Source organism: Lissotriton helveticus, chromosome 8, assembly GCF_964261635.1.
Source record: "Lissotriton helveticus chromosome 8, aLisHel1.1, whole genome shotgun sequence".
NCBI lineage: Eukaryota > Metazoa > Chordata > Amphibia > Caudata > Salamandridae > Lissotriton > Lissotriton helveticus.
The window spans coordinates 476,572,825-476,597,291 of NC_136069.1; the positions used below are offsets into that span (position 1 = coordinate 476,572,825).

At 51.4% G+C, this 24,467-nt stretch overlaps 1 protein-coding gene across 2 annotated transcripts in view; it reads left to right on the plus strand.

Annotated features, from left to right (window-relative positions):
- RNASEH2B (ribonuclease H2 subunit B) overlaps positions 1-24,467 on the plus strand; it is a 300,760-nt gene that overhangs the window by 64,727 nt on the left and 211,566 nt on the right. For both annotated transcript variants that reach the window (XM_078657377.1, XM_078657376.1), the window contains one exon: positions 11,736-11,843. In XM_078657377.1, the coding sequence (XP_078513503.1) occupies positions 11,736-11,843 (108 nt within the window). The remainder of the gene's footprint in view (positions 1-11,735; positions 11,844-24,467) is intronic.

A 24,467-nucleotide genomic window follows, 5' to 3' on the forward strand; every position in this document is an offset into this window, starting at 1 on the left:
GTTCCGAGGGGGCACGGGAGGGTCTCCGTGAAGAACATACATCACTGACTTGCCCCAGTTAATACTGTATCCAGAGTTCTTTCCGAAACTCGTGAAGATATCCATAGCCACATTAAGCGATCGGCGGGGTCGCGTGAGGTAAAGGAGGATGTCGTCCGCATATAGCGAAATCCTGTCCTCCCACCCATCCGTCCAACGGATGCCCTTCAGTGACAGGTCCTGCCTAATCCAGGCCGCCAGCGGCTCTAGGGATAAGGTGAACAGTAGGGGGGACAGGGGGCACCCCTGTCTAGTCCCCCTCTCCAGTTTGAAAACTGCGGAGAGCTTGTTATTGACTGTAAACTGAGCCAAAGGCTCCGTATAGAGGAGACGAACCCACCTTACAAACTCAGGACCAAATCCCAGCTTCCGTAGGACCGCCATCATATATGGCCATTCTAGGGTGTCAAACGCCATCGTGGCGTCCAGTGATACCACTACTGCGTCTTCCCCCAGGGTGTGGCTATGCCCTAGAACTCCGTGTAAGCGTCGAAGGTTAAGTGCCGTATTACGGCCGGGCATAAAGCCCGACTGATCCGGATGGACCAACGTGTGCAGGACAGGTCGGAGTCGGTTAGCTAGCACCTTGGCTAATATCTTCGGCTCCGCGTTGAGCAGCGAATGGGTCTGTATGAAGAGCATGTGTCTCTGGGTTTGCCTTCCTTAGGGATGGCCACTATAGTAGCTATACGCTGGTCCCGCGGCAGCCGACCCCGATCTCTGCTTTCCCCGAACATCTGCTTTAAATAAGGGCTGACTGTGTCGGCCTTGAGCTTGAATAGCTCAATGGGCAGGCCGTTCGGACCTAGGGCTTTCCCTGGATGAAGGTCGCCGATAGCACAACCCACCTCCTCAGTAGTGAGTGGCGCTTCTAGGGCCTCACGGTCCTCCTCCGACAGGGTTGGCAGCCGGATGTCCTTTAATAAGTCAGCCGAGTCTTCCACCTGGCCTCTCTGATCCCTTGCTATAGACCTTCCGGTAATGCAGTTCAAACTCATGGACAATGTCGGCCGGGTCTGTGACAATGACCCCTGAGTCAGCTCTAAGCTCCGTCACTACTCTCTGCGTCTGTTGTTTCCTGTCGAGCCAGGCTATCCGCTTGCTCGCTTTGTTTCCCTGATCGTATATCCTCCCTTCCCTCTCTCTGATGACTTTTTTGGCAGCATCAGTGGCCAGTGCTTTATATTCCGCGCTCTTAAGTTGCACCTGATGGGTCATTGTAGGGTCGTCCTGGGTCGGAGCTGCCGCCTCCAGTGCCTGGAGGTCCGTCGCCACTTGGACCATCTGAGCCTCCCGCTCCTTGCGGCGACCAGCGATCGTCGAGAGGGCTTCCCCTCGGATCACCGTTTTGAAGGCCTCCCATAGTGCCACCGCGGAGTCTACCATACCAACATTTTCAGCGAAATAACGGGTGATGGCCAGAATAAGCGTCTTCCTCGTGTCCTCATTACGGAGGCACCACGCGTTGATCGGTGCTATGCAGCCCACTCTTCTTACGCCCAGGGTTATATGCACCAGCACTGGGGAGTGATCTGAGATGCCCCTAGCCATGAGTGTGGCCTCTCGCACGGTGGTTCCGTGCTGTATAGGTGCTAAAATGTAGTCAATACGGGAGAAGGATCGGTGCGGGCCCGAGAAAAAGGTGTATTGGGTGTCAAGTGGGTGTTTAAGTCGCCATGGGTCAGTAAGGCCGAATGTGTCAGTGAAGTCCACCAGCCACGTGTGTCCCAATGGCAGGGTCCTAGGAGGGTGCCTATCCAGAGTGCCCGAGACCACCGCGTTGAAGTCCACTCCCACTACTAGCTGCCCATCTGGAAGGGACAGAAGCAATTTTCCTAAGTCTTGGTATGTTTGTGTCTGCAGCCCAGGTGGGACATAGGTGGAAACCAGGCTCACCCCCCGGCCCTCCCACTTCCCGGAAATGGCAGCATAGCGGCCCAGAGGGTCCAAGTATGTGCGATCCACCATCAGCGGCAGATTGCGACGCACCATGAGGCCCACCCCGCGTGACCCCGAGGTGAACCCAGCATGTGCCAGGAGCGAGTACTCACATCTGTTAAGGGCATGACAGGAGTTGCCCAATAGGTGGGTCTCTTGAAGGAGTATAGCATCAGGCCCGTGTCGTTTGATAAATTGCATCACAATAGTTCTCTTAAGCTTGTCCCCAATCCCGTGGACGTTCCAACTCATGACCTTGAGACTCTTATCCCACCTCATACTGGCAAGTATTCCTTCCTACTGTTGATTCCAACGGGTTCCAGGCAAAACATAAATCCAGAAATACAGGGATCTGTCGTGACCTCACCAGGCAATTCCCAACTTCCCACCTCCCCTTCCTTCCCCAACTCCCCACCCCCCCAACAGCCCAACTCCCCAGCTCATCCCATTCCCCCTCCCTGCTGCCCTGCTCCGTAGGTTCAAAACTACCCACATCCCCAATTAGCAGGGTGCCTATCGACCTACCCTAAGGAAGAACAACTAGCAGAGCACTCCCCCTGCCGTCCCTCCTCTCGGTACTTTCCCTGTTCGGTGCGTGGAGAAGCCCCAACTCAAGCCGCCACCCACCTCCCCTCCCTCCCATCCCAAGAAGCATTGAACATCGAGTGAATCAACATCTCCTGCCCCCCCCCTCTTCCGCCCCCCTTTCCACCAAAGTCTAGTGTGCTCGTGGCCCCATGTCTGGGTCGGAGCAGGCCACAGTGCCACCCCTGAGGGTATCGCCAGTCTTTAGCCCAGCATGGCACGGACGGGGACAGCTGAAACTGATAGGGTACATGTTGGCCCTTCCCCCCTCTGGTCGCTAGGGAGAAGTGTCTCAGTTCTGCCCTAGAAGCAGGACAGTAAAAATCGGTGGGCCATTTTCTCCACTGCACAACAAATAGTACTTTACTGTATCAACGTGAAGCAGCAATGTTCTCTCCGCCATCAGTTCTCCGTCACCCCTCCAGAGGACCTGTGGCCAGGACTCGCCGATCTCGATCTCCATGAGCGTTGGCTCTGCGTGTCCACTTCCAGCCGTCCGATCGGCGATGCCCGTTGAGTGTCCCACCAGTTGTCGCCCTCCGATCGGTCCCTGGCACGGGGCGATTGCCGATCGATCCAGTCCTGCGCGTCCGCCGGTGATGTAAAGAATAGGGACTTGCCATTAGATAGGACCTTCAGCTTAGCCGGGAAGAACATCATGTATTTAATTCCTTTCTCACGTACCGCCGCTTTCACTCCCAGGAATGAACGCCTGTCCTTTTGTACCTGAATGGTGAAGTCTGGGAAGAAACGTATTGTGGCATTTTCGTATGATAAGTCCCCGGCCTGCCTCGCCGTCTGCAGGATGGCGTCCCTGTCCCTATAGTTCAGGATGTTGGCTATGATTGTTCTCGGAGGGGCACCCGGTTTGGGTTTAGGGACAGGAGCTCGATGAGCACGTTCTATGGTGAAGAATTTCGACAGGCGCTTGGGTTTAAGGTGATTGAGGATTAGGTTTTCCAGAAAAAGTTCGACACTGGGCCCCTCACTGTCTTCCGGAACTCCTACCACGCGTATGTTGCTCCTTCAGGCCCTCCCTTCTTGGTCCTCCAGCCGGATGGACATCTGACGGTGCTGGTGCACCAGTTTGGTGACACGCTGTTCCAGTGTCGTAGACGCCTTCCGGAGCTCGCGGATTTCAGCCTCGTTGGACTTGGCTTTCTCGGAGGTCTTGTTGAGGTTGGCCCGCAATAGATTCACCTCTATGGAGACCTTATCAATCTTGGTTTCCAGCGTGGCACCCAGCGTCTGTATGGCTGACAAGATGGAGGTCAGTGAGGGTTCTTTAGTCCCCGAGTGCTCGCCCGTGGTGGCATCCGCTGGCGGCGCTCCCCTCTGCACCGTGTATTTGTCCAGCTTGTTGGACTGAGAGGTCGTCGTCTGCTTCGGCCTCATGGCTGCGGGGCGGATCCCCTCCCAGCTGGTCCCCGCTGCGCTGGCCCTACGTGGAGGTAGGTCGGCGTGGTGTTCCCTCAGTCCGTCCCTCGTTATGCCACCACTTACGCCACGTCAAAGTGCTGTGGATCGCCACTCGGAGGCCTCAGAGAGAGATGCGTTGTGGGAGCGCCTCTGACCCGACCATACTCCCTATGGCGCCGTGGAAGGGCGTTACCCCCTTGACCCCCAGGAGCAGTCAGTCAGTGCCCCCCGCTAGGGTCCGTGACTGACCCTCAGGTTCCTCCTCGAGGTAGCTGGTGTTTGGGCCCCGATATGGCCACAGACCGAAGTCCCCACTACGGGGCAAGATGGCGCCCGGGGCTATTTCCTGCACCAGGCCCCGGGCGAATGCAGCCGATACTTCTCCCCCCCGGCACACAGGATTCCAGCAGGTGTCCGCACTGGTTGCGCCGCGGCAGCGGCGTCGCTTCAGTGGGATCTCGGCCCCTCGGAGAGGTCAGTGGCAGAGGGTCGTCCACCCGGTTCCGGCCCGACCAGGCCCAAGAGCCGGGGCCTCGATTTTGAGCAAGGGCCGCCCAGAGAGCTCCAGCCGCGTCTGTCGGCAGCCGGCGCTCGGGCGGAGTCCCGCGGCTCCTCCTCTGCCGGTCCGATTCGCCCTGGGACCAAGCCGCCGCGCTTCGCCACAGTTCCGCAGGTCAGTCAGGGCGTGGGGCTCTTGTGGGGCAGGCAATGGGCGGATATATTTAGGGATGGAAGGCTGCGGCTCCGGGGAGCTCCGGGTTAAGCAGCCATCTTCCTTGGCGCTTAGCCACGCCTCAGGCATACCATTGTTAATGTCCTGATGATGATCCTATATCTTTTGTAAGGATAGAAACACTGTTGACTTGTTGTACGCCATATACACCTCTTTATTTAATACTTATTATGTGTAATGGTGTCTCCACTATAATTTGTTTGTCCTACCAAAATGTGTCTCATACAAACAATTTACTCTGCCTGAGCCTTTTTGTTTCATGTTGTACGTCCTTCCCACTAAGTTGGATACAGGCTTGCGTCTCACTTTATTTGTTTCTTGCTGAATTTTGTGTATATTTAAGCAACTATTTATTAAAAGCACCTGTCCTACTGGACAGCTGTAATATATAGTACTGATTGGGTCTATATTTATTGTTTGCTCTCATTAATCCTTGTTTAGGGACCACTGTCTTTAGAAATAATTGATTACCAAAGGTCCCTGACCAACCTTATTTGGGTTCACTTCTTCATAACGTGCCCCTCCGCTCTGACACTTCATAGTATCCCACTTCACGACCCTCTACACCACTCCACGTCCCTCTACTCCACGTCCCTCTACTCCACGTCCCTCTACTCCACGTCCCTCTACTCCACGTCCCTCTACTCCACGTCCCTCTACTCCACGTCCCTCTACTCCACGTCCCTCTACTCCACGTCCCTCTACTCCACGTCCCTCTACGACCCTCTACACCACGTCCGCGACCCTCTACACCACGTCCGCGACCCTCTACACCACGTCCGCGACCCTCTACACCACGTCCCTCTACACCACGTCCCTCTACACCACGTCCCTCTACTCCGCGTCCCTCTACTCCGCGTCCCTCTACTCCGCGTCCCTCTACTCCGCGTCCCTCTACTCCGCGTCCCTCTACTCCGCGTCCCCCTACACCAGTGCGCGTCCCCCTACACCACGTCTCTCTACACCACGTCCCTCACGTCCCTCTACACCACGTCCCTCTACACCACCTCCACGTCCCTCTACACCACGTCCCTCTACACCACCTCCACGTCCCTCTACACCACGTCCCTCTACACCACGTCCCTCTACACCCCGTCCCTCTACACCCCGTCCCTCTACACCCCGTCCCTCTACACCCCGTCCCTCTACACCCCGTCCCTCTACACCCCGTCCCTCTACACCCCGTCCCTCTACACCCCGTCCCTCTACACCCCGTCCCTCTACACCCCGTCGCTCTACACCCCGTCCCTCTACACCCCGTCCCTCTACACCCCGTCCCTCTACACCCCGTCCCTCTACACCCCGTCCCTCTACACCCCGTCCCTCTACTCCACGTCCCTCTACTCCACGTCCGCGTCCCTCTACTCCACGTCCGCGCCCCTCTACACTACGTCCGCGCCCCTCTACACTACGTCCGCGCCCCTCTACACTACGTCCGCGCCCCTCTACACTACGTCCGCGCCCCTCTACACTACGTCCGCGCCCCTCTACACTACGTCCGCGCCCCTCTACACTACGTCCGCGCCCCTCTACACCCCGTCCCTCTACACCCCGTCCCTCTACACCCCGTCCCTCTACACCCCGTCCCTCTACACCACGTCCACGTCCCTCTACTCCACGTCCATGTCCCTCTACTCCACGTCCATGTCCCTCTACTCCACGTCCGCGCCCCTCTACACTACGTCCGCGCCCCTCTACACTACGTCCGCGCCCCTCTACACTACGTCCGCGCCCCTCTACACTACGTCCGCGCCCCTCTACACCAGTCCACGTCCCTCTACACCAAGTCCCTCTACTCCACTCTACGTGTCTCCACAACCCCCGCTCCACTCTACGCCACACCCCGACACTATGCCACTCGACTCTATACTGGCTAATTATTTTGAGGGGAAAATATGCTTGTAGTTTAACCAAAGGATGATTTCAATAGGATCTTCCAATTTGTACTGCATTCCATATATCCTCACATGACACCACTTGTAGTGCATATGGACACCTGCACACGAGGATCCAACGTTTTGAAGGTAATGAGCAACATTTGCATAGCAAACTAAAATGTAACAGTCCTTGAACCCGAGATGTTGCCCATCAGCAGTAAGGGTTGGAATATACCACAAATTGCAGTTGTAAGAAACTTAATTTTACAAACTAAAATTCTTTTTTTTAATAATTTCAATCCTTGTCCAGTTACTTTGGTTACACTTCCTTAAATTAATTTCTAAAGTTAATCATTCCAAGTTAGTTATTAGACCACCTTCTACATTTAGCCAGTTTACGTACAGGTCTTCACCCCCCTTTTCACTTTTTTTTTTAAAGAAACGCTACGTTATTAATGTCATTGACCCTGTCCCAATGATGATCCTGTGTAGCTTTGCACTGGAGTAGAAATGTCAACAGGTTTCATACTTTTGCATGTCTTTTCACTCTCGAAGTGGGATATTCAGGTCACAATTAGTAGACACTTCCAGGCTATTTGACCACTAAAGCTGCTGTACTTGTTGGTATTTTCACTGTACGCTTTATTCATGAGAGCAATGCTTTTTTATTCACATTTGTAGCTCGGTCCTCTAGAACTATTTTACTTAGATATTTGTACTTAGGAGTTTTTAACTGCCAGGACATGTAAAACGTAATTCTTTTTTCACTGTAGTAGGGTCAATCTCTCCAGTTGACTAAGCCAGGATTACGTTATTACATTTTGGGAGCAGATGGAGATCTGCTGTTTACACTCAAACGAATTGTAATTAAAATGTAATGGTGAGGCCAGTTTTTAAGTTACAATTCTGAAAATGCCACTTTTATAAGTCAAAAAAAGTGTACAAATAGTGATGGATGAAGTGCTTGACTTAATCTGAGCCACTGGTGCAGCATCACAGTCCATTGTTCTTTTGCATACCATGCCACCTCAGTTTGGACCCAGCCATATGCAAATCTGTCTTGACCCATCTCCTGAGGAACCAGCCCACCCCAAACTCCCAGGCCAAATCTGAACTGGAACTCCAGCAACCCAGAGCCGGTTTCCTGGACTGGGGTGTGACCACGAGTAATTACCAGTGACTGAGATTAATTCAAGCCTTCCACCCATCACCTTTTTGTATACTTTTAATAAATTGGCATTTTCTTGTCTAAACCAACTATGCCTTTCAGCCAGTCTCCTTGGTCACATGATTGAATGGCTTTGCTGCTAGTGTTTGTGTATTGCTTTCAGACAGTGAGACAAAGGGGGTGGGTGTGGACCGGATAGGCCAACCTGGCAGGATGGCTGAGAAGGGGCTGCACCCAGCCTCACCTACACTTCAAACGGCTTTGAATACAGCACACACAAAGGAACCTGACAAAAGCCCAGCCTTTTCTCACCCTAAGCACTTTGGAGCCTGGGCCAGTGCAATGGAAGGGGGAAGAACTGACCATAACTAGATATACAAAGGCAGGCATCAGGTATAAAAAGAGGATCTTCAGAACCACTCTTCAGAACACGCCTGTGGAAGATTCAGAACAAGGACTGCCTTGCTACCAGAAGGAGAACGATTGGACATGCGTCCCTTGATCCCAGGCTGCCCATAGTGACTCCAAGGGTCAGTCAGCTAAACTCCTGTTTGAGCTACAGGGACCGCACAAGCTTCCAAAGCCCTGCCTTACAACTGACCAGTACCAACTCGACCTGCCTGAGCCCTACTGCTGGAGTGAACCCTCATCCCCCAGTTGTCCCCACTAGGAACTGGACCCTATGCTGGCATCAGAGTGCACTTGTCCATGGCTAACTGAAGGTTCCATCAGATCCAGGCAAAGTGACTCTGGCCCTAGAAAACCACGCAGAGCCCTTCTGAATGATTGAGGGAATCCAAAGCCGAGCAACGCAAAACCTTGCTGCAAAGCTGAAAGCTTCATTGGAACTAATGCAGAGCGACGTGAATCCCAGCAAAGTCCGCTTTTTCAAAGCATTAGTTAAAATGCGAGGCAGCAAAAAGGGAAAAAGTCAGAATCAGATGGAGTTTTGTTTGCTATGCACTACTGCTTGTGAAGAAGAGTCTGTCTTCTAGCATACCTACATTTTCGTAAAATACTGCATTGTTCTGCATCCTGGTAAGTGTTGGCAGCTTGCATTGGTGATTCCTACCACACAAAATGGGGAAAAAAACACAAACCAGTAGCCAATTACTAAATGTGCTGATATATTTTGCCATTACAAACAGACTTTCCAATTCTGTATCATTGCAAGTAAGACCTCACACAAATACCCTGTGGAAAAGTCTTTGAGAGAAAGAGAGCTCGGGGTTTGGCAGGGGGACATAACTAAGAGGCAATTGGGTCCAGAATTTGACACTGCTGGAGGAAGCGTCAGACAGGAGCACTGCCAGAAGTAGCTTTATTTAAGTGGGGACCTTGCCAGTATCTACAGTCATGACATTTTTTGCTCATAATCTAATGCATAACTCTTTCATTTTTATTGATCACAGTTACGGGTGAATGCGCTTAGTTTTGCAATCGAATAGAAAGTTTGAGAAATAGTGACTTGAAACGACTTGCATATTATACTCAGTGGGCTTGGTCCGAAAGCCCTGAGTTTGTAACTGCTGTTTACACTTTTGTGAATAGCACTTACTAAAGTTGTGCATGAATGACTGTTCAAGAATGGTATGGTATTACTCTAATTATGTACTATGTCTGTTTGCAATCCGGCAATGTTGAAACCAGAAAATCCCCTGGTATGTATGAAGATGCCCTATATTAATCAAGCCCAGGAAGATGTTCCTAATAGCTGGGAAATGGCAGTTGGGATTTGTTGCTACAAGAGCTGAGCCTCAAAAAGCACCATTGGAACACACTGTAGATTTTGTCGCTGTACATCAGAAGTGCCTGAGGGTTGTGAATGCTGCTCTGTAAGTAAATTGTTTGTGGTTAAGATGTGGTTTGAGACAGAGGAGTAATATATGCTTGTATGAAGGTAGTGCAGTATGATGGTGGGTATTCCACGAATAGTCACATTTCTAGCATTTATTCAGTGTCACGATAACCCACACAAAGCATTTCAGTCTGGAGATGGATTTGGTAATGGAGAGTTACTAGGGGTTTTATTGCACCTTCTTCAGCTGAGATGCTTTTTATTTTGTATAATGTTTACACATTAGGTGATAAACAACATGGGGCCTCTTCATAGAAAACCTCCAACTCAATGACGCAGGAGTTATTATTTTTGATAACTATGAAGAGCTGGGTATGGTTGATATTTTGTGTCAATAGTCAAAAACATTGCAAGTGCCCTGCTACGTATTTGTTATGAATGCAAGCTTGTATAGAAAGGGATAGATGCATGGACTATATACACGTTTTCTACTCTTTTCTGGCATTTTCAATCAAACCCCTGGCCTTTGTAATCAGGCAGGCCCTTGGTAATTGGGGTCCAGTTTGAATCCTTTAAATATGACATTTAGCGCACTATTAATCAATACTGAGTGCATCTTTTTCCTGCCATGACAGCTGGCAATTCGATCAATCAAATAGCATTTGTAAAGCACAGCACTGTCTCCCCTAGCCATATCTGGGCGCTGTGCCTCAGTCGAAGAGCTAGGTCTTGAGCCTCTTTCTGAAGTCTGCCAGTGGTGGGGTCTGTACGGAGCTGGAGGAGTCTGTACGGAGCTGGAGGGGACGGTCGATCCAGGTCTTGACAGCGATGTAGAGGAAGGAGCTGCTGCAGCTACGACGGATGTGGGGAGTGTATGCGAGGGCAAGTGAAGAAGAGCACCTGTGTCTAGCGGGTTGGTGGAAGTTCAGTCGATGGTTAAGTTAGGCGGGTCCTAGGTCGTAAAGGGCTTTGGAGGCATGCATGAGGATCTTGAAATGGCATCTTTTCTGGATGGGGGAGTCAATGGAGGTATCTCAGGTGGGGTCAATGTTTGTTCATTTGGGGACGTCCTGGATGAGTCTGGGTGCAGCGTTCTGTATGGTCTGGAGTCCTTTGTGGAGCTATGGGCGTAGAGGGCATTGCTGTAGTCGAAGCTCCTGGTGATGAGGTCCTGGGTGCCGGTGTTTGTTGGAATCCATCTAAAGATTTCTGCTGAGCATGCGAAGTGTGTGGAATTGGTCATTTGTGTTGGGTCTTTAAGAACAACTGCAGCAAATCTGATCTGATCGATAATAAACACTTATTCCAGCAGACTAGTAGATAGCCTGCTTTGCCAAAACCTAATGTACTTGCGAGTCAAGTGTATATCGTGCAGTAGTCTGATCTTTCACTTGAGCAATTTGAAGGGAGAAACGAAATTGCATAGGTGGTCAATGCTCCTAGCTTTGATGCGAGGCTGGGAATCTTGTTTGAAGAGAAATGTGCCTTAGTACTAAGGATTTGTTAGATTCCTGACTGAAGTTCGTGAACATTCACATGGATAGGTCATATCCACCCTTGAAACGTGATACTCTGTATTCCGCTGTAGTACGGTTGATCCTTGGCCCATCCTTATATTATACAGCTGCATTGCAGTTTGTTGTCTCCCTGCAGGAATGTACTCCATCCACGGATGTGACAACACCTGGTTTATAAGAGTTCTGGTTCTAGGTTTGTGGCTTTGCAAATGGAACGACTGCCCTATGGCAATTGCAACCATTCCTAAACCTTGATAATGAGGGGAGAGGATGTGGTGTAACAGCCATAGCTGCCGACTGTGAAAATATAGAACCAGGTGCGAGTCTCTGAATCTGCTCAACATCCTGTGATTCTGGGCAAATCACTTCATCTCCTCGTGCCTAAAAAATTTTAATCAACGTGTCCTTGTGTAATGTATCTGGTGCCCGGGTGGAGTTTGTGCTATATAAAACTGTAATCAAACAATATATTGAAAAAGAAAATTAAACCTTGTTGTTTATTTCCTTGCTGTGTTTAGCTGGTGTGAAGTTATCTTTTTAGCATGTCGGGTGCCCATTCAAACCTGAATTACTAGATGGCTTATCAAAATGTTCGGATCTTATCAGATGATGTGGCTGCGGTTGGTTTGAAGCTTATGTAACACCATATTTGTCTGGACAGGTGAAGGTGCTCTGTTCTTGTTCGCCGACTCTGGACAGCAGCTGTTTGAAGTGAAGGCATTTAATGAAGAATATCATTCCTGGTTAATTGATCAAACAGTTCAGCATGGTGAGTAACAATAACACTCAGAATTCTTAAGTCTACGCCAGTAGGGTTTATTTTCTTTTAAATAGCTCTTTATTGAGTTGTTTTTTTTCACAACAAATTTTATTATTCATTGATTAGGCAGAGGCATAAATGCAGCGTTCCACAGTCAGGAGATCACCGCTCAGTAGCAATACACGTTTCAATATCGTGAAAGCCCAATCAAGAAAACAAACCACCCCCCACCTCCTCCCTCCACCCACAACCCCCCAACCTCTTTATTGAGTTTTGATATGACATTTGTTACATATGTATTTAGTCTTGTACTCCTAATATCATCGTTAACACCATTAGTGACGTGACTGTTTCAACCTCGCAATGCCACTCAGTCCTATTGAAAGCACAGTGCTGTTACACATTTATTTCTCGTTATATCCTCCACTCACCCCTCGCACACCCTGTATCTCTACAATAGAGGTCTCCAACCTTCAAGTGAGAGCTACTTCTGATCAGTGAAAATCATTGTGAGCTACTTCAGGCCAAACCACTCATGCATTGTTCCCAGACCTCCCCATGCCCACCTTCATTGACTTTAAGCCTAATGTCCATAGAGCCAGATACTATGGCTTGAACAAAATACTTTGACGAGGGGCACTATGAAAGGGCTGCCATGTGAGTCAGTGAGAGCGTGGTCTTTGGGGATGTATGAACATGTGTGCATATTAATGAGGTATATGGGTATGGGTGACTGGGAGCCTGTGTCATATGTACTTGTGGCATAGAACATACCTTTCGTCATGTGTGACATCGTTGTGTATAACTCAAAACATGCAACTTTTTTTAAAAAATGGGAGCAAATGCAAAGTGCGCCAAAATGTTCTGCAAACATGTTCATGATATGGAACATTTTTTTCTACACTTTGAATTCCTCCCATTTAAAATAATGTCTGTATTTTTCAGTTATAAATATGGTACCATGTCTACCAGCCACTGGAAGCAAGATAGCCTGCTGTGTGTAAAGGTGACAGTTTGAAATGGGAGAAAATTCAACGGAAGAGTTAACGTTTTATTTATATGGAATCCATAAAACTCTTCATTTAAATTTTCTCCGATTTTTAAGCATCCCATTTAAAAATACGAAGCATCTTGCTCCCAGTATTCTGTACACATGGAGCCATATGCATAACATAAAAATACATCCATTTATTTAAATGGAAGGAATTTAAAGTGAAGGAACATGCTTAATTTTTTTTTTTTATATATTTTTATTGTGTTTTGTCCCATTGTATTACATGGTGGTTTGGTATGTTATCAAACCATTTCGTACATATATGCATTAATCCCTACAAGTAGCCCCTTCATATCCACCTCCTCTATTGGAGCGCCATGGGGCGTTCTATATATCTTACAGGATTTACTTCCACATACCCTTGACACATAGTGCAGTAGTTTAACCGATTCAGGCAATAACATAATTATAAGCCAGTTCTTCCCCGTTCCCCTCCCTAACCCTTGCCACCGTTGTGTCCTCCTATAGCACACTAATATAATAAATCCAAATTGTATAGTACTCACTGTTATTACAACTCTTCCGCCTCCTGACTAATCAGTCTGATGCAACAGGTCGCCAATATTACGCTAACGTCACCTAGGGCTGTTAGGGGCCCACCATGACCCACCTACTCAAGGTGTAGCCATCGGCACCTCCAACCCTGATCCTCCATCAGACTCTGTGTCCGGCACCTGCACTGCCACCACCAATGCCTCCCATACCTTTTCTGTTTCCAGTACCCTGTCGTTGTTGGACCGCTTAGCTTGCTGGAATCAGACCATACTCTCGCTAGTTGCCCATTTAAGTAATTCAGCTTTCCAGCGCGTGACACTGGGCCCTCGTCTAGATTTCCAACACATCGTTAGTTCTCTTTTAGCAAGCAACAACCCTAAATCCAAAAATGTACTAAACGTTTGTCCTAGACGTATGGGTAAACCAATGCAGTATACACGTACCCATGTCCGGTTCTATCTGCCTGTCTGTAATCTCGCAGAGTCTATCTACCACTTCCTCCCAATATGTTACCAGTTGGAGCAGCTCCACATCATGTGGGGAAACTCCGCCCCCACCAAATTGCAACGTGGGCATTGGGCTGTATTCAATCCAAAATACCTGTTTATCTTGGCCGGTGTTAGGTACGCTCTATGAAATACGTAGAAGTGGATCAGCTGAAACCTAGCATTGCTCATACTCTTCCATGCTCTCTCAATTACCTTGACCCATGTCATCTTGAGGATCTCTTTACTGAGATCTGCCTCCCATTTCTGTTGCAGGTGGCTCAGGGGTTGCATCCCCTCTTCGACCATCCGTCTGTATAGACACATTATAGCTTTAAAGGTCCCCGCTGCCATCACCACATATTGGCGCACCAGTGACATCTGTGGTTCCGCTAGTCCCCCTCCCCAGTGACGTTGGACTGCAGACACGAGGGCTGAATGCAATAGAAAAGCACCCATGGGAAGGCCGTACCCATCCTGCAACACCTGGTAGGACAGTAGCACTCCATGCTCGTACAGGTTGCCCAAGACTTGCACTCCCAGTTCCCCCTCCCCATGCGGCCAACGCCGTCCAGTCACCCCCATGTGGGAGAGCAGTGCACATACCCAAAGGAATATCCGGAGCATAGGGTCGAGTTATCCCCCCTCTACTTTGGGTCCTGTTCCAGCAGAGCCTCAACCTCCGCTCATCGTGAGTTAACGACCCAAGTCGTAGTCTTTGATGAAGCACAATAAAGGGCAGTACATGACGCGAAAGCCATCAAACCCCCCCCCCCCCCTCCCAGGGCCATCCGGTCCTCTATATTCCTGCACCACTGCCTGATTAAACCATTGTAGCTGAGCCGCCAAGTAATATAATTCAAAGTCTGGAACTGCCCAACCACCCTTAGCTCGGGGTCGCATCATTGTGATCAGAGCCACCTGCCGTCTGCCACTCCCCCACAAGAATTCACCGACCAGCCAGCGGAGCGTTTTGAAGAAGGAACACGGTATCCAGATCGTCAGCGTCCTAAAGTAGTATAACAACCGTGGCAAAGCCACCATCTTCAGGTGTGCGACCCGGCCCGCCACTGATAACGGCAGCGTACTCCAGAACATTAAGCTACCCTTAATCCCTCTCATAGCTCTACCTATGTTACCCTCCAGCAAGTCCTCCTGCATATGATAGATGTTAGTGCCAAGGTAGGGTAAGCACTGTGACTCCCATTGTATACCTACTGCCAGGATGGGGCTCGGCATCGATACATCCACAGGAAATAAACAAGTCTTCGCCCAGTTCACCTGAGCCCCGAAGCCTCACCGAATGTACGCAGTAATGATGTCACCCCTCTCAGAGCCTCCCCCGTATTGGCCAGATCATGAGTAAATCTGCATAAAGTGATATATACTACACGTCCCTGCGTAGTTCTATTCCAGTGTAGTATGTCCCCAACCTGGCTTTTGATGCCAGTGGCCCGATCGCTAATGCCAACAGCAGGGGAGATAGCAGACAACCCTGCTGCGTACCCCGCCCAACCGAATAGGAAGAGGAGATAGTCACCCCTATTCGAACCCGTGCCTCGCAGATCTATACAGGATCTCCGTCCATCTCACGAACGTCTTCCCCCAACCACATCCCTCGCATAACCGGAAATAAGTACTGCCATTCCAAACTATCAAAGGTCTTCTCGATATCAACCGAAAGGTTCGTTGCAAATGGTGCCGAGCTGTAATCCTCTCCCAAAATGCAATGCAATCGCCGCACGTTGAGGGACGTATTTCGGTTTGGGATAAATCCCGCTTGATCCTGGTGGATCAACTGCATCACATGCGGGAGGAGTCGGGTCGCGAGCATCCTACTCAGGATTTTATAATCAGTGGTCAACATTGAAAGTGGGCGGTATGCCGTCTTATCAGTTGGATCCCTCCCAGGTTTCAACAGTGGGTTAATAATAGCCTCCCGGCTGGTTGCCGGTAGTGTCCCGCCTTCTGCGCCTCCCGGAACATGGCCAGTAGGCGTGGGGCCAAGCTATCAATGTACACTAAATACAATTCGATGGGTAGCCCATCGACCCCTGGTGTTTTGTTCCGCGCCATATGTTTAATCGCCCCCCCCTAATTTCACCCAATGTGATCTCCTGCCCCAGCAGATCTGCTTGTTCCTTCTCTAGCTGGCGTAAGGTCACCTCCAACAAGAACTCCTAAACGGCCGTCCCGGCATGTCGTAATTTGCTGCGGTAGAGGTTAGTATAATAATCCAGAAATAACCCCTTAATCCCCTGCTGCGTATATACCACCTCACCCTTTGGAGCTGTCAGACCTGGGATAGGGGATCCCCGGGGGTTTGGGTTAGCCAGCCGTGAAAAACAACGTGCTCATTTTATCCTCCTCTGCATGCACCCTCGCTAGCTATGATCTGTGATCAAAGCAGCGCAATCTCTCCACTTGCTGCGCTACTGCCTCTAGCATCCGAAACCTCCCCTTGTGCCCACGGGTTTTCTGGGCGAGCACTCTCAGCCGCTCGCAACCGCTGCTCTGCTGATTCCAAATCGTTCAATAGCGTCTTCCTCACTCTCACCATTTTGGTGATACACAAGCCACGCACTACCACCTTAAACGCATCCCATTCCAACGCTACAGTTGAATCTGTACCCTTGTTCTCATTAAAATATTGTGTTATGCCCGTTCCAATAGCCTCGCGAAAGACAAGGTCCTCCAGCATCTCTGGCCGAAGCCGCCAGGTCAGTAGGACAGCTCTCTCCCGGCCTCAGCAAATCTTTACCAATAATGGATTATGATCTGATAACGTTCTGGCGAGGTACTCATGGTGCTCCACCTTAGCATGAATGTCAGGGGTGCATAATGTCGCATCCAGCCTGACATGCAGTTCGTGTAAGCTGGAGAAATAAGAATAGTCCCGCTCCTCTAAGTGGTGTGAGCGCCATGTATCCACAAACCCCCATCCGTTTTGCCATGCACGCCTAGCCTTCGAGACTGTATGTATAGGGGCATAAGGCAGCGAAGGGTGTAACCTATCCATTTGTAGCTCTACAATGGAGTTGAAGTCCCCTCCCATCAATATGGAACCAATTAGGTGCGGCGCCAACCTCCCTGATAAGTGATTAAAAAAAGAGACCTGATCTACATTAGGGGCATATATACTACAGAGCGTCACATCTACGCCATTAAGGTGACCCGCCACCACCACAAATCTCCCCTCCGGATCCACTAACTGTTGTCAGCGGAAAGGGGACCCCGGCCCTAACCCATACCAGAGGCCCTCTAGCAAATGCTGAGTAGGTCGTATAAAATAATTGTCCCCTCCATCTACGCTTTAGTGCCAGCCCCTCAGTCTGATTAACATGAGTTTCCAGGAGAATGGCTATGTGAACCCCACCCTTGCGCACTAAGTAGGCATGTACCCTATGATGCTGTGTCATTGTACGGACCCCCCGAACATTCCAAGTAATGAACTTTAAGTCAAGTAACGACCCCATGTTGATATCTGTAACACAACCACAGTTGAACTCAACTCAAGAACTTCCGCCCCATCTCTATCCTCCCCTATCCCGGCTACAGTCATCGAGAAGACCATCAATAAACAGCTGACCGCATTCCTCGAAGAAAACATCTCGCTCGACCCATTCCAGTCCGAATTTCGAGCCAACCACAGCACCGAGACCGCCCCTGATGGACAACGGAGAGACAGCCGCTCTCATCCTCCTGGACCTCTCGGCAGCCTTTGATACCGCCTGCCACCGCACCCTAATAACCCGCCTCTACAACACTGGGATCCAAGGAAAGGCCCTGGACTGGATCGCCGACAGAACCCAGAGAGTCCGCCTCCCTCCCTTCCGCTCCGAAGCCACCAAGATCATCTGCAGCGTACCCCAGGGCTCCTCAATCAGCCCAACCCTCTTCAATATCTACATGAGCCCCCTCACCACCATCGCACGCAAACACAACATCAACCTCATCTCCTACGCCTACGACACCCAACTGATACTCTCCCTCACCAAAGACCCTCTCACCGCCAAAGCCAACATCCAGGACGGAATGAAAGATGTCGCAGAATGGATGAAGCACAGCCGTCTGAAGCTCAACTCGACAAGACGGAGGTCCTCCTCCTCGGACAGCCCCCATCCGCCTGGGACGACTCCTGGTGGCCCACGACGCTGGGCACCGCACCGACACCCACGGATCACGCAGGCAACCTGCGCTTCATCCTGGACTCCTCCCTCTCGATGACCCAAACAAATCAACGCAGTCTCGTCCTCGTGTTTTAACACCCTGCCGCATGCTCTGAAAGATCTTCCGGTTGATCCCCACCGAAACCAGAAAGACGGTCACCCATGCCCTCGTCACCAGCCGACTGGACTACGGGAACGCCCTATACGCAGGAACCACAGCCAAACTGCAGAAACTCCTTCAGCGCATACAGAACGCCTCCGCACGACTCATCCTCGACATCCCTCGCCACAGCCACATATCCGCTCACCTGAGAAACCTGCACTGGCTCCCCGTCAGCAAGAGGATCACGTTCAGGCTGCTCACCCATGCACACAAATCGCTCCACAACATGGGGCCCGAATACCTCAACAACCGCCTCTCGTTCTACAACCCCACCCGCCAGCTCCGCTCCACCAGCCTCGCCCTCGCCACCGTCCCACGGATTCACAGAACCACCGTCGGAGGAAGATCGTTCTCCTACCTGGCAGCGAAGACATGGAACTCCCTCCCCGCACACCTACGACTGACCCAGGACCACCTCACCTACAGGAAACACCTCAAGACCTGGTTATTCGAGCAGTAGCGGCACCCCCCACCCCCCCCCCCCCCTCGCCTAAGCGCCTTGAGACCCTCTCGGGTGAGTAGCGCACTCTTCAAATGGATTGATTGATTGATTGCTCACAACTTTTGAACACACCGGTGGCTCTAACCATCCCAAAAATATCCCCAAAACAACCCCAACCACCTCACCCCAGAACAGGCGCTACAGATCTAGTACCCATACAAACTAATACCCTAAATATTCCCCCAGGAACTACTGAGGAATCACACCCACACTAAAATAGTGGGAGGCAGCAAAGAGCCGTAGAGGATCGACCTTCTAGTCCTCTATCATTCCACGCCTTACCCCCAAAGACGGTCCGTCAACCATTCCTGAGACAAAGTAAAATAAAGGAACCCAATTGTCCACACACTCTTCCGCCCCCACTGGTCCCTCCTACCCTCTTTCACCAGCCACCCTCAGGAGTAATGAGAAACAGTTAGGGACATGATAAAGCCCACCTTCAGCTTCTTGTTCACCCATTTAAACTGCAACTTTAGGCATCTACTAGCTTTTCCGCTGTCCCAGGTGTCACGTGGGGCAATTAACCACTGTCTATCATCGAGTCATCCGTATCCGACCCCGCCGAGCCCTTCTCCGATTCTGTAGCTGCCACCGATGTCGCTTCTCCCTCCTGAGAGAGGACCACAACAGCTTTCAACGCAGCAGTCCGTTCTCTTCTGTTTGTGTTTCCGAGGGCTTCTGGGCAGGAGGACGATGTCTTCGGTTGCGCCGTGAACGACGCAAGTGCGGCCCTTCTGACGGTTCACTCTTATTGCGCCTCCCCCGTGCCCGCTCTGTACGACTCAAGCCAAGACCAAGCTTCCTCTGGACTTTAGTGGAAAAAGGTCTTACCATCTAGAGCCACCCGTAGTCTGGCAGGAAACATTAGCGAGTACTGAAGTCCCTTGTCCCGGTGCGCCGTCTTGACCTCCAAAAACAAGGCCCGGCAGCGCTGTACATCCATTGTATAGTCCGGGAACAATGTCACTTTGCCGTCACCCACAGTGTAGGAGCCCAGAGTTCTAGCATTGTTCAACAGGAGAACTCTATCTTTATAATGCAGCTGTCTCGCTACCACCGGTCTGGGTGGCCTTCCTGGGGCCAGCAGGCGAGCCAGGACCCTATGTGCTCTCTCCAGAGTATAAAAGGAGGAGAGGCCTTCAGGGGCAACCTCCGTTCTCAGCCAGGCTTCCAAATAGTACAACATATTAGTCCCTTCCACTCCTTCCGGCAGCCCCACCACGCAGACGTTATTTCTTCGAATCCTCCCTTCGGCATCTTCGGCTCTCCGCTCTAGTATTTGAACACGGTGTTGGACATCCGTCATCCGAGCCTCCAGGGCCCGATGGGCCAGTTCCATGGCCTCGAGGGTGACATCTGTCTGTTTCACTCGATCAACAAGCTTGATGTGATCCACACGAAGGAGGCCCAGACCCTGTGCCACTTGCGCAATATCCTGATGGAGAGCCGCCCTGGTGTCAGGGATAGCTTTAAGAATGTGGTCCACTTGCTGTTGCATCATCCCCTCTGGTTGTTGTCTCAGCTCTTCCTGCTTATCTTGCGTACCAGTGTCTTCATCCACTTCAGGGGGCGCGCCCCCCTGCTTCCCCCGTGGCTTCCCCATGATTTGCAACGCAGCAAACCCCCGCACCAGAGCAACTACCCCCCCCCCCCCCCCCGCAGTCAATGTTACATACACTCTATTATGGTGGTAATCAGACGGTCAACAGCAGTCCTCTCTGCTGCCCAGGTGCACCTCTCTGCCCACACAGTCCTGTACTCCCCGGGTCCAATTGCCAATCCTTCCCAGATGAATCTGCAGCCGCACAATCCTCCTCACACTGTCGTCCCACCACTGCAGGTTCCAATACCAAGCAGGTCCACACCGCTGCGCAATCTGCACTCCTGATGAACTTGACGCTGTACTGATTGAAAGAAAAGTCCCAAAATTTGCACCCAACCACAGCAGCCCACCGGAAAGTCACCCGCAACGATCAAATGCCACCCCACTGACTCGTCCTTCTCCTTGATTACGCCACTGAGTGACACCCGCGTAGAATAATCAATGGTCCAGTTCCTTCACTCTCCTCCTGCTGTGTCAACTAACTGCCACAGCCCCAGCAAAGCGGCAACCCTCCAGCGGCCCAGTCACTCAGAATCCCCTGTGCCACAGCTCTCGCAAGCCGCGCTGCCGCAGCGCTCCCCGCCAACCCTTACCCAGAGGCCCTTCTGCTGAATCAGCTGTTGCCCGGTGTGTTCCAGGTGTTGGCAGCGTGGGTAATCCGCTAGGGTCCCCCCTGGTGTTCGCCACGGTCAATAACACACTGCAGCGTGCCCCCTCTTCCAAGGCAGTGTCCAGTGGTATGCCTCAACTATTAACTGAGCAGCCCCCTCCTCCTGTACAAATGTCCGGAGCGGCAGTCCTCCTCCCCACTTGACTGCACACCCACTGTGGTCTTCTGCTGCTTGGTGCTTCAGTACTGCTCACAGCAGGCCAGGATGTCACTCGTGAGTGCAGGGCACAGTTCCCCCCCATCTGCAGAGCCGCTGTGCTCCCCGCCGATCCTCTCTCCTGGGCCCTGCTGCCTCACTGCTTTCTTCCTGCCCACCACCTGGCGCTCAGATCATCATTACTGGGCTTTGCTCGCAAGCCACCCGATATGGCACCGCCGACATTCCCGCCAATTATTGCTGCACAGGGCTGCCGTTCCTCGCGCCTCTTCAGCTGCCCCAGTCCGCGTGGATCCCTACTTCAGCCGCCCCCACCTTATCGGACCGGCAGGTGCGTGTCCCAGCACGTCCGGACCGCAGATCACCTATGCAGCAGAGGGGTCGGCGGTATCGCGGACAGGCTGCACCCGCTATCCCTGCTCGCTTTCCGCCTGGGCCAGCCTCCGTGCCCCAGCGCTCCACTTCAAGCCAGCCACATCGCCATCGGCGCCATCTTGCCCCCTCCGCCATAGTCTGCATCGCCAGTTCACTAGACTGTGGGGGCTCGCTGTCTCCCGGTCGGCACCGGCGAGTGCTCCGACCTCTTTATTCGTCGTCGTGGATGCTCAGTGGACCGATTTCTCATCCCCTCTGAAGATAATTATCGGGGCAGCATGGAGCTCTGAGCTCACACTTCTTTCCCCATCAGCTCCGTGGCCACGCCCCCAAGGAGCTGCTTCATTAAACAATAAGATGTAACTCAATGAATGAATCTCAATTCAGGACTAAATTAAAGACCTTCCTATTCTCTGGCTGTTAATTTTTCCCCTGCCGCCCGCAATGCTCAGCGCCTGGACACCCCCGTTGGGGGTAGCCGTGCGCTCAACAAATGTCAATAATAATAATAATAACTGGCTTAATTGAAGGTGGATAAAATGCACATTACAACTTGATGTTTAATATAAATATTTTTCTTCACTTTAAATTTCTCCCACTTAAAAAAACAATGGGACAATGGGAGCAAGAGGCCCACTGTTTGACACTTTGAAGTGGAAGAAAATAAAAATGAAGAGTAAACTTAATCATTAAGGTAACTTTTAATTTTAATTTCTGTCATTAAAAAGCATTCAGAAACATCAATATTGAGTTGAAAGGACTTTTATTTAAGAGATAATACTGCACTTTTTAGGGCTCGCCTGCTGATGCGCTTCAGCGCATAGCTGGCGAAGCTCTATAGGGGCTTATCCAGTGTTTATCCACTGGCGATTCCACTGGCGATTCCTTCAAGTGCATGTGCTTTTTAGGTCATTGCGCTTGCGCAAGCCCTAAAAAGCGCGTGCACAATGCCACCAGCCGCCTGCCTGCCTGCCTCGCATTACCACATCAAAGGCAGCCCTCCGAGCGCATTTCTCACCCCCTAATTATTCACGGCCGGCCGGCAGGCACATCAAAGGCTGCTGCTGCCGTGACTCGCATTTCTCCTCCCTCCTCCCCTATCACTGCCCAGGCCGGCCGTACTTTCTCTTTACAAGGGCGCCCATTCCTGAATCACTTGAAATCTCTCCACATTATTTGCATTTTGTTAATTAAAAAAATTAACTTCAACACAGCGTTGCACATTTTTCTCGACTTCGGAAGGATGAGTCCCAATCTCATTTGTACAAAGTGTTGTAATGGGATTATTGGAGAGTTAGAGAAACGTGCTCACAAGTTACATTTTTATGCAAATCATCTGAGTAAATAAACAATAGCATGGTGCCGTTTGCGTCCTTGACTTGATCTGGTTTTTATTTTGCTATTATTCTCACAAAGGCTAAGAAGGTCTGCCTACTTTAGTATTAAGTGCTATACGTCGCATAAGCAACAGCTAACCATTCACTCACCCACGCAACGCCACTCACCCATGCAACGCCACTCACCCACGCAACGCCACTCACCCACGCAACGCCACTCACCCACGCAACGCCACTCACCCACGCAACACCACTCACACACGCAACGCCACTCACACACGCAACGCCACTCACACACGCAACGCCACTCACACACGCAACGCCACTCACACACGCAACGCCACTCACACACGCAACGCCACTCACACATGCAACGCCACACACACATGCAACGCCACTCACACATGCAACGCCACTCACACATGCAACGCCACTCACACATGCAACGCCACTCAACCACGCAACGCCACTCAACCACGCAACGCCACTCAACCACGCAACGCCACTCACCCACGCAACGCCACTCACCCACGCAACGCCACTCAGCCACGCAACGCCACTCAGCCACGCAACGCCACTCAGCCACGCAATGCCACTCAGCCACGCAATGCCACTCAGCCACGCAACGCCACTCAGCCACGCAACGCCACTCACACACGCAACGCCACTCACACACGCAACGCCACACACACACGCAACGCCACACACACACGCAACGCCACACACACACGCAACGCCACTCACACATGCAACGCCACTCACACATGCAACGCCACACACACATGCAACGCCACTCACACATGCAACGCCACTCACACATGCAACGCCACTCACACACGCAACGCCACTCACACACGCAACGCCACTCACACACGCAACGCCACTCACACACGCAACGCCACTCAACCACGCAACGCCACTCACCCACGCAACGCCACTCACCCACGCAACGCCACTCACCCACGCAACGCCACTCACCCACGCAACGCCACTCACCCACGCAACGCCACTCACCCACGCAACGCCACTCAGCCACGCAACGCCACTCACCCACGCAACGCCACTCACCCACGCAACGCCACACACACACGCAACGCCACACACACACGCAACGCCACACACACACGCAACGCCACACACACACGCAACGCCACACACACACGCAACGCCACACACACATGCAACGCCACTCACACACGCAACGCCACTCACACACGCAACAAGTTACATTTTTATGCAAATCATCTGAGTAAATAAACAATAGCATGGTGCCGTTTGCGTCCTTGACTTGATCTGGTTTTTATTTTTATTTTGCTATTATTCTCACAAAGGCTAAGAAGGTCTGCCTACTTTAGTATTAAGTGCTATACGTCGCATAAGCAACAGCTAACCATTCACTCACCCACGGCCACTCACCCATGCAACGCCACTCACCCACGCAACGCCACTCACCCACGCAACGCCACTCACCCACGCAACGCCACTCACCCACGCAACGCCACTCACCCACGCAACACCACTCACACACGCAACGCCACTCACACACGCAACGCCACTCACACACGCAACGCCACACACGCAACGCCACACACACGCAACGCCACACACACATGCAACGCCACA